The sequence below is a fragment of the Petaurus breviceps genome, unplaced genomic scaffold (assembly GCF_028583685.1).
Source record: "Petaurus breviceps papuanus isolate PSGF00001 unplaced genomic scaffold, PetGlider_PUasm1.0 175, whole genome shotgun sequence".
NCBI classification, from domain to species: domain Eukaryota; kingdom Metazoa; phylum Chordata; class Mammalia; order Diprotodontia; family Petauridae; genus Petaurus; species Petaurus breviceps.
The window spans coordinates 27,883,081-27,894,139 of NW_027185764.1; the positions used below are offsets into that span (position 1 = coordinate 27,883,081).

General features: G+C 42.6%; 1 protein-coding gene across 1 annotated transcript; it reads right to left on the minus strand.

Annotated features, from left to right (window-relative positions):
• Positions 1–4,316: 4,316 nt before the first annotated feature.
• TMEM174 (transmembrane protein 174) lies at positions 4,317–5,963 on the minus strand. The gene is made up of 2 exons (XM_069085401.1): positions 5,262–5,963; positions 4,317–5,095 (listed from the first exon to the last, which is right to left on the minus strand). Exons 1-2 carry the CDS (start codon positions 5,891–5,893, stop codon positions 4,990–4,992), a joined length of 738 nt encoding a protein of 245 aa, XP_068941502.1. The 5' UTR covers positions 5,894–5,963; the 3' UTR covers positions 4,317–4,989.
• Positions 5,964–11,059: the final 5,096 nt, after the last annotated feature.

The window sequence follows — 11,059 nt, forward strand, 5'->3', positions numbered from 1 at the left end:
TGAAGATGACAGTGAAGCTTTTATGGCTCCTGCCGGAAGGAACAAGTATGTCTCAGGAAGCTTTGCTGCTTGGGCCAAAGTTCTCTACGGGGGGGAGCATTTCTGGCCCTCTGGAGCCCATTCTGCAAATGAAACTCCCCACTAGCCGCCTGCTGGAGATTCTCTGATATACTGCATTTTTTTTTTCTGCAAGTGTTTAGGGGGAGACTTGAACATTTTATGCTAAAAGTGAAAAATCATTTTTTTCTATTCAAGGGACTCCTAGAGTTACAGTGCCCAGAGAGAAGAGGTCTTGGGACAACAAATAGTGAAAACTCCCTCTGCTTGGGAGGTGAGCTTGAATAAATGTAAACCCACTGCTACTTAGAAGCTTCCTTCTTTTCTGCCCAACTCAGTGCAGTCTGAAATATCTGGAAACTGGGGGGTGCTTTTTAGCATGGAGTTGTTCTGGTGGAGAGTTTTGAAAAACAAAAATCATTCCAACTTTTTATTATTAAGTGATAAAAGGGTCTAGAACTCAGGGAACCTAAGAGACCCCCACTTCCCCTCCCCTTTTCTTTTTCAACACTCACTTTATAGGGGGAAACTCAGACTGAGAAAAATGAAGTTATTTTGGCCAAAGGTAAGGAAGAGGAGAAAAAACAAGAGGAAGAGATTGAAGAGAGCAAAAATTCAAACCCAGGTCCTCTGATTCCAAATCCAGCATTCTTTTCCACTGCCCCCTTTGTATTTGAAGATGATATTATCGAAGATGTGTGAGGGGTTTTTTCCCCTTCCTTTTTATTCCCAGCACTTGGCACACTGTAAGGGCTTAGTAAATACCCATTGACTGGTTGTGGATGAAAAAATGGTGGCCAAGTAGTAATGATACCTCTTTATAACTGACACTAATAAGGAATCTTCAAATTGCAAAACAAAAATGAACTATGACCTTCAAAATAAAATATTGTGAGGATAAAAAATATTTGACATCTTATATTCCCATTTCGTTGAAGCTGAAGAACAGTTGAGTTGATTTGTACAAAGCTGTCTTCAGACATCTGAGCTTCAGGGTCCTGGGCCATTTTCTAAAATCACATCTTAAAAAGAAATGGCCAGACTAACCAGACAGTGACCATTCACCCTCCTGATGGAAAGCTCAATGTGGTTTTCACTTTTTCAATGTTTACCAAAGACTAGTTATATGAAAGGCATTGTGTTAACTATTGGAAATACCAAGACAAAAAAGGAAACTGAGGCAAACAGGGTGACTTGCTCAAGGTATCTGAGGTTGGATTTGAACTCAGGTCTTCCTGTTTCAGTTTCCTCATCTATAAAATATGCTGGAGAAGGAAATGGCAAGCCACTCCAATACCTTTGCCAAGAAAACCCCACTGGAGTCACAAAGAGTTGGACAGGACTGAAACAACTCAACAGCAACAACAGACTGACTCCCTAGCCAGCACAACATTCAGAGGAAATGGCTTCTAATGGAAACCCATTCTTTTTACAAAGGGGGAGACAGGCAGGCAGAGAGGGAGGCAGCATTGGAACCAAGATCATCCGGGGCCAAAGACGGTGTTCTTTTCACTGCACACACTACTAGACAACAATTCAACACCTGAACCTCAGCTAAACTTTGAGGAGATTTTCTCCCAAGTTGAAGGAAGATAAACATTTGTGGAGGGAGAGTGAAAGAAAGAAGGAGCTTCAGGCCAGGAAGGCAGCTTATCCAAAATGTCAGGCTCGGCCACAGAGAGGATTCCCATTCTGCTGGGATGGAGAGTCATGTACGACAGGCAGGGAACCCAAGGTTAGAGACACACTGTGAAAGGCCTTAAATGCCAAGCTGAAATATTTGCATTTTATCCTTGAGACAATAAAGGAGTCAGTGAAAGCTTTGCTAAGCAAAGTGATATAGTCAGATCTGGTCTTGGGGAAGACGATTTTGGTCAGTTCTGTGCAGAATCGATCGGAGAAATGACAGTGGAAGCCAGGAGACCAATGGAGAGATTATTGCAAAAGTTCAATGACTTCAGATATATGCCTTTAGCCAAGAAGTTTAAAAGGCTGTTGATGGTTAATAGAGAACAATCATGTCACACAGTGAGTGTAAATTAGCCTATCAGCACAAATCTCAGGCTCCCTTTGCTGTTCACTTGGAGAAGGGCGAGATGGGGTGAAGGCCTGAACTCGGATGGCAGCCATGTCCGTGGAGAGAAGAGACCAGATGTGAGAGATATGGAGAGAACAAGCCTGTCCAAAAGGAAGACACAATAAGGCCGGGAGATGACATATAGACATACAGGAGTAATGGCAGTCAGTATGTGATCAAGAATGCCCCCAGTCCCAACAAATATCTCTGTTAATTCACATAAAGAAAGGGGTTCTTTGACGTGCAGCAAAGCCACCAGGAGTGGCTCAGATTCCCCCTTCTCTCTCCTTTACACGACTCCCAGACAAGATTACAGGAAAGAGCTTCTGTTTGGCAGGGGGGGGGGGGGGGGAGAATCACCAACAAACCATGGCTCTTCAGCGTTAGAGAAACTTGACCCAACAGAGCTCACAATAAACAAGGCAGCTGAGGAGGAGTGAGCAGAGGAAGCACAAAAGGTCAGAGAGCTGAAAACAGACACACACAGAGACCTAGATCTTCATAAACAAGAGGCTTATTTTTTCAGGCTGTTTGAAAAAAAAAAAAGGTGGGGGGAGGGAGAGGGAGGTATTGGAAGGAATAGTTCTGCAATAAAGAGATACTTCGTGGATCTGAAACTTAGTCATGTGGCCAGGGTTCTAAGTAGAAAAAAAGAGAGTGATTGAAATCTCTGGAAAGTCCTACACCCTGAAACAGCACCTCTAGGAACTGCATCCAAGCTAATGAAATTGCCTTTTATCTTGTGCAGGGGGTCAGCCATGATGACCATCCATGGTAGGAGAACAGAAAAAAAAAAGGTCATCCACTTTTTGAAAACATCTTCCTTTTAATGTGGTATATCTTTCATGATTCCCTTCCTTGACTTCCCTTCTTCAGTATAATCTCCTGGTGCCATTTAGGCCAAAAGGCCCTGCCTGATAGAGCTCACAAAAGTTTACTTTAGAAAATGTCAAATGTGAATTTCTAAAGAAATCTGGCTTCCTCCTGAACAAAGACTATATATGGTGGATGATTTATAAATGTTTGTTGCATTGGGTTTACTTAGAAAGCAATTTTTATGTATCAAATCACATTTTAAAATTAAAATTCTATTGTAAAATTTGAAGATTTTCCTATGATTCCGGTGACAAAATATTTTAAACCGTTTTACATATTGCATATTTGTAAATCATATTACAAGTGCAGCAAATAATTTAATAATTTAGTTGAGGAAATTATAATTTCCTGGCAAAAATATTAATTTTAAAACACCCAATATAAGTCACAAAGTATGAATGCTGAACAAAAACTTGGAAGTTTTGCCAGAGATATGTTCTCTTGAGGAAGGGGTTGTTAAGGAAGGGTAGATAACTTTTTTTTTTAATTCTGATAATCATTTCAATACAATTGAATTCCTTTGTAATCCTTTGAATTTTATTTTGTTCACTTAAAAAGAATATTCTGAAAAGGGGTTCATAGGCTTTGCCAGACTGCTAAAAGTTTCCATGATCCCAAAAAGGTTAGGAACCCATACACTGAGGATAAACCCATCAGATGGACATGCACCCTTGTGCTGTTTAACCCTTAAAATCTCTCTCTCCTATCCTTTCCTATTGTATGCAAACTGTGCTATGAAGGAGGGAAACTTCAAATTTTAGTTAAGACACACACAGTCTGTGCCCTCATGAAATGTATAGGTTAATAAGGTCATTAGTCAACGAATATCTGTCAAGTTCCCAATATATTCAAGGTACTCAGCTGTCTCTCTCCTTCTCTGCCTGTCTGTCCCTCTGTCTCTGTCTCTCTCTTACACATACACACACACACACACACACACACACACAATTCTAATATAACATTTAACCACCAGGGGATGATGCTGACCAGTTGCCTCCTGATTCTGTTCCATGATAAGGGCCACTTCATTCAACCACTCATTGCCAGTGCTTATTCCACCTACTCAACACCAGAGAGTGTTCTGGTATAACCGGGAATTTTTACTTACCCTCAGAAGCTCAATATTTCTGTCCCTTAGTTCCATCCCCCTATGGGTGGCATATGGTCTTATTTGTCCAAGAGTTTAGTGTGGATTTATCCATTTAGACACTCGGTTCAGCCCTCCATTTCTATTCCAGGAAGATGACTCCTCTAAACTCATCCTTGCTGTATTTCAATTGAAGTTATTCACAAAAAAAAAAGCATACTGTATCCAGTTTTTTAATCACAATATGAGTGCATAAATCCAAATACACCAAACATCAAAGTAACCACTGTGTTCATCTCTTTTCGGTCCTCAAATCCTTCAAAGACTAGGCAGCCCCAAAGCCCCTTTGTTTGCGGGCAAGCCAAACCCCAAGAGTTAAAAAAAAAAACCACACACACATTTCAGGTGCTCCGATGCAAACCTCCAGCTGCAGAGAGGCAAAGACATTAGCCACCCATGCTTGGGCTAGGACCCTACCAAGGACAAGGGAAGAAGCCCTAACCCTGGCTGCTCTTACCTGCCTTCTGTCTCCTCAGCTCTCATACTCAAGGAAATCCTTAAGGTAGAAAAGCAAAAATTTCCTTATGACCACAAGGGTGAGTTGTGGGGCTCCTGTTAAGAATGAAGTGGTAAAATCCCTACTCTAGAAACTTGTCAGGAACACGGAGGATCTCCTTCACGAAGGAATGAAGACAGGAGTGGGCATTCCCCACTGACTCAGAGGGAGAGATTTTTCCCTTCAACTCCACCCATGAGTAACTGGGGTTCAGCTATACCACTAGGGGGTGCTTGGGGAACCTGTGGTCTTGTCCATCTTTTAGAAACTATAAATTAAAAAACTTTGGTTAGAAAAGAGTGGTTTTCGTGCTTGGCTCCTTTAAAAATTTAGTCTCTAGCGTGGGACGGAGTATATTTCCTCATAGGAGGGAGGAGAAAAGCAGTCACGACTGTTGTCTTCTAGCTGTATCTCCTCTAAGTGTTCGGCCTCAGTAGTTGACCTAAAAGTATGAGCAGAAAACACAGTCACACTCAGAGCTCCTAATCCCCGTTCACCCTGCCCTGTCACTCTCCTCAGATGCATATGAGCCCACAGATTCTGTCCATCCTAGCTGGAGGGGCAGCATTCCCAAGCTCCCATGCTCCTCTGGGCACTGGCCACCATACCTGTTATCGGTTCTGTGATCCATGTCCATATAGGAAGAGTAGAGCTCATCGTCAATAAATGCAGCGTTATCATGAGGACAGATGGTGCAATACTGAGGGGGACTCGGAGCAGGCACTGCGGGCCCTCCTGAGTTTGCCACACCAAAGGGGTTCACCACTGGGGGCAGATAAGTGGCATTCACCCCGACGGCATCGTGAGGCGCGTAAGGAGGAAGATATTGCACCACGGTCGCCCCATGGAATGTTATAGGTTGGTTGATCCCAGTGAAAACAAAAGATTGTCCACTCAGAGTCTGGTCTGTGTCCAGCGTTCTTTCCTCACTTTCTTTGCAAGACTGACAAGATAGCATTTTAAACTTGCACACGGCGATCAGGATAAATGTCACCCCAACTGAGAGTAGAATCGGCCCAAGAAGCTGCGTCCACTCAAAGTGAGAGACGCCTTGGTACTTGATCCAGCCCATCACTGTGAATGTGATCCCCACCAGCCCCAGAAAAATGCCTGAGAACAGTAAAGTGGCTCCTGCCTTGTCATCATCAGACACCTGGATGTCAGCTGTGCTGGGCGTATAAGGAGTGACTGAAAATACATTGAGAGGGAAGTCTTCCACTCGGTTACTGTTCTGCTGCATTACTCAGGATAGAATCCTTTCCTGATCAGGTAAAAAGGGAACTCACAAGAGATCCTCAGTGGCATTACAACAAGTCACAGGTTCAGATTAGATATGTAAGAACTTTGTGCTCCTGTGGTTAACAGAGTAGAACACACAACAGGGTCAACTTTGTTTGGAAGAATAAAGGTCTGAGAAGTGAAGCCTGAAACTTTTTCTTGCCTCATGATTTTTTTCTTGCACCACCATTGACACTGTGTGATTATCTTGCGATAATTTCTCCATTTTCTTTTCCCATTAGAGTGCATATATTCAACAACAGATGTTTTTGAGCCTCTCACCAGTCAGTCAGTATCTCTGAGGCCCCTGGATATTAACTATATATCTAGCCAGCAGAACAGATTTCTTTGAGGTTAAAGGTTAGGATAAGTAGAAACATTTTTCTGTGAAGTTTTTTTTTCAATTCTCCAGTAATCCTCAGTAATAACAAAACGTAGATATTCAGATTTTAATTACATGAATCACATGACTGTGATTTTTTTCATATTTTTCGAAAAGGACCGCTAGTATTTGGGGAGTATAACAACTGAATGAAACAGTAGAAGTAATAGAAAACCTTTCAGGAATATTTTATATTTTGCTGGGACTAGAAAAGTGCTGGGTGGAATATTGTGTCAGAGATTGTATCAGTAACAGCATCATGAAAAAATGTCACTTACTCTGTGCCAAAGAATTACTGGCCCCCAAGGACAAAAGGAAAGAGCTATGCTCCCATTGTCTATTTTGCACTCAGATCAAATTTACCAAAGTGGCTTGGTCTTCATGGTGCTTTCACAAATATTCTCCAAATTGGGGAAGTCAATCTCTTGCTTTTTTCTTTTCTGAGACAAGCTATTGCTCTAAGTACATCGGGTCTCCTTAGGGCTCCTCCTACTTCTGGGAACCCTTACAACTTTCTAAGTTCGGAGTACTGCTTCCAGTAACATTCAAGGTTTCTCAGGGCCTGGGTCAGAGATGCATCTTCCAGTATATCTCCAGAGTTTCTGTCATCTGCTATTATTTCTGTGATCCAAGTCCATACAGGAAGTGAAACCATCACTGCCATGCTGGGATGTCCATTGCACGCTGGGCTGTACCTTCAATTGGATATTTCTTCCCCTCTCTTTGTATGGAATGATACCTCTCAGTTATTACCCCCCACATCCCACTAAGCTCTACAAAACATTCATAAGTTTTTTTAAAAACTCCTGCACTCAAAGTGCCCCTTGGCAATCACAATAAAACAGTGTGAGATAGAAGGCTCACACACAACTCTTTGGGAAATGTAGTCCAAAGAATTTCCTCAATAAATAAGTCTTTTCTTGACCTCCAAGTATTATGAGTATATTGAGTTTACCCATAGATATACTCCTCTACACTGGGAAGATTTCTTTATTTTATGAAGTGAATTCACTTTTTTTCACCTGTTAAATGAGAAATAAGATCCTTTCTTTTTTCAGGTTGTACATAATTTCCAGAGTAAAGTCTTTCCAATTTCTATTTGAATCAGTGGCTTACCCCTCCAAAGAATCCCAGGAGGCTTCTCAACAATATTATCCAATCAGCTTTCTCCTTAAAATCCTCTCCCTTGTCTGGGGAGGATTGAGGTTCCACCCAATTCTGAGAATCTGTGATTTGGTGACCTGCTCACAGTCACACAAGAAAAAGAAGTGTGAAGGAAACCCAGCCTTCCACAACACTAAGGCTGCCTGCCTTCTGCAGGTAAGAGCAGAAAGGCTCTGAGGGTGATTTGGTTGCATCCTTGTGCTGCTAAGGCAAACCCCCAAGGGCTTTGCAGTTCAATCTGATGTGTTTTATGCTATAACCTCCTCAGCTAGAAGGGAGTTGAAGAGTAAGGAAGAGGGAGAAAGGTAATGAAAGGGAATTCACACCTTTTCTTTTATAAGGAAAAATCCAATCTGAGTGGATGGACTTATCTTTGTCTCTTTCTTTGTAGGGCATTGTCTACCTCTGGTCACTGTCATTTAACAAGAACACTCAGTTTTCAAGATTCTTCTCAATGAATTTGGTTGTTTGCCATTTGTATTTGGTCAAATTCCATTGCACTTTGGAGACTGGAAAGGCTGAAAGAGCGAGAGGACATGAGGATGCAGATGTAAAAGCTTCTTCCTCAACTAAAACAGCTAATGAAGACAAAACCAGACAGCAATTCTATGGATAAATGGCAAGAAATTTTATTTTCGGGTGCTAACCTAATCTTGCCCCGGACGCACTGTTTTCCAGGTGGGCAATTCTCTGAAGCTGAGATTTTTAACACCTGACATTCTCTGACATTAAAAGCAAGCACATCTGGCCTGCTCCTCCCAGGCAGCTGCAGGCCGGTTTCTCAAGAAGCTCTCCTCCAAATGTTATTTCACTTGTACACGGATGTTCTGAGCAAAACTGAGGTCTAGACTATTGCCTATGATAAAGTTCCCTGGCTCTCCCCATTCAGGCACTCAGTACCCTCATATCCTTCACAACACTGCCTTGAAAAGTTCTGATAAAGGGGCAGCTAGGTGGCACAGTGAATAGAGCACTGGCCCTGGAGTCAGGAGGACCTGAGTTCAAATTCGGCCTCAGACACTTAACACTTAATTGCTGTGTGACCTTGGGCAAGTCACTTAACCCCAGTTGCCTTGCTTTCCCCCTCCACAAAAGGAAAAAAAAATACAAGAAAAAAAAAGAAAAGTCCTGATAAAGTCATTGGTGCTAAGGTTTAAGTGATTGATGGGGCTTGACGTGTTACCCAGACAAGGCTTTTTTTGTACTTTATGGGGAAAACAAAGCACTTCAGTCCAAAGGATTATTTAGTGTAGTTGTTCAGTCCTCCAGCTTTGTCCAGCTCTTTATGACCCGATGGACCATACTTTTTGCCATTTCTTTCTCCAGTGAAGTAAGGCAAACAGGGATAAGTGACTTACCCAGGATCACACAGTTAGTAAGTGTCTGAGGCCAGATTTGAGCTCAACTTTTCCTGACCCAGACCCAGCAGTCTATCTCCCAAGCCATCTCGTTGCTGATTGCTCTGTAAGTGAATGAATTTCAGGCAATAGCAAATCAATAGAAGGTGAGGTTTGGGACAAATTATTTGTAAGGCAGACCCAGCAGATGGAATTTCTAGCTAGAAAAGGACTTGTTGTTCGTCCTTCATTGTCAAAGAGGACCGTCGACATCACTGGCGATGTCTTAACTTGTACACGAATTAGATTTAGGCGAGGTAGAGCTGTGCAAAGTCACCAGCCTCACTGTCTCCTCCAATGTCATCAGAGTCCAGCAGCAGGACAAAAGTCAGGACTGCTGGTGATGTAGCAGATGCAGTGAATGACTTTGGCACCTTCAGCGTCTGACCAAGCTCCAAGCACCCCACAGAGCCTGCTCCAGTCACCTCCATAACCACTGGAACAAACCATTCTCATCTGCCCACTCTGCCAGGGAAAGTCTTCATGTCGACACCCCCCAACTGACTGGGCTTGAGGCCTGGCAGTTACCTTCAACCCAGCTTAGTCCATCAGCTGAAATGGTTTCACCAGGTGTGGCTGCTGTGCAAGTTACAGCTTCTTGGAGTCCCAGGTGAGAGTTGGGTGAAGGTGGACACCAGAGGCGGATAAGCAGCCCTGAAAAAGTCTTGGCAAGCCCTTGCATCAGAGGGGCTAGTCCTCCCTGAACACCCCATTCACCCCAGAAAAGGACTTAACAATCATCTAATCCAACCCTTATTTTATAGATAAAGACGCTAGGGCTGAGGAAACTGCTCAAAACTAGAACCAGATGCAGGACTAGAACCCAGGTGTTTTGGATGTCAATTCAAGGTTCTTCCTTTTTTTTGTATTTCAGTGACACTTCAGTGGGTCCTGCTGATGTGGCCACTCACTCCAGTGGTGCAGATCCTGACCTAGCCATACCTTCTGCTGAGACTTTTGCTCATGACTTCCTAAAAATCCTTCATGGAGGGGCCATCCACCACTGTGGAGACATTCCTCTAAGGCTTTTAACATTACTTGGGGATTGTCCATTTGTAAGTGTGGCATCAAAACTGTCCCACACATTTTAATCTTGATATCTTAAGTAGGTATCAAAGTAACACGTATCAAACAATCAATCACTCATAGGCCTTAGACTATAGACTAAAAGGCCTTCAAAACTGGACAGTTGTTGCACAAGAATTGTGTTCTTATAGACCAAGGAGACTTAGTCATACCCCAGATATTATCTATAAATTGTCAAAATGAGTCGAGAAAGGATTGATTTCTACAAATTGGAGTTTGGTCACACTCTTGAGAAGAAATCACCTGGGGGAGAAAAAGAAACTTTGACTTTAGTCTTGGTCAGGTCTCCTTCCCCCCTCTCCCTTTGCCAGAGAAGTGGCTCTTCCCCACTCCTCAAGATACATCTACCTGGACAGCAGTGGTTATCAAAAATGTCTGTATCAGGAGATGGGGAGAGACAGAATGGGGTAAACTATCTCATATAGAACAGTCAAGAGAAAATAGTTACAATGGAGGGGAAGAACAAGAAGGCAAAAGGGAATGGGTCAACCTTATTCTCATTGAATTTGGCTCAGGGAGGGAATGACATACACACTAAATAGGGTATCTCATCCTACAGGAGTGTAGGGGGGAAGGGAATGAGAGGGGGGAATGATGGAAGGGAGGGCAGGCTGCGGGGGAGGGAAGTTGGAAGTACCTACTTTTGAAAAGGTACAGGATCAAAGTAGAGAATAGAACAAGTGGGAAGTGGGATAGGAGGGAGGGAAATATAGTCAGTCTTTTACAATATATCCATTATGTCAATGTTTTGCATTAGCTACACATGTACAACCTGTACTGAATTGCTTATCTTCCCAGTAAGGGTGGGTGACAAGGGAGGAAGGGAATGAATCTGGAATTCAAACTTTTAAAATAAAATGTTTAAAAAAATATATACATATATATATACTATTATTAATATTATTTTACATGTAACTGGGAAATAAGATATACAGGCACTGGGGCATAGAGATCCACAGTGCCCTACTGGAAAGTCGGAGGGGTTATGGGAGAAGATACGGGAGAGAGCAGATTGGAGAAGGGGATATCCAGTGGGATCGCTATTTTAGGGTGGTGGGTAAGGGGGAAAATGGGGAGAAAATTTGTAACTCAAAATCTT

Bases quoted from the DNA above. Each gene is read 5' to 3' on its own strand.
- TMEM174 (XM_069085401.1), bottom strand. From the start codon at position 5,893: ATGCAGCAGAACAGTAACCGAGTGGAAGACTTCCCTCTCAATGTATTT. The intron at 5,096-5,261 runs GTATGGTGGCCA...TCATACTTTTAG, and splicing joins GATCACAGAACCGATAACAG to GTCAACTACTGAGGCCGAAC.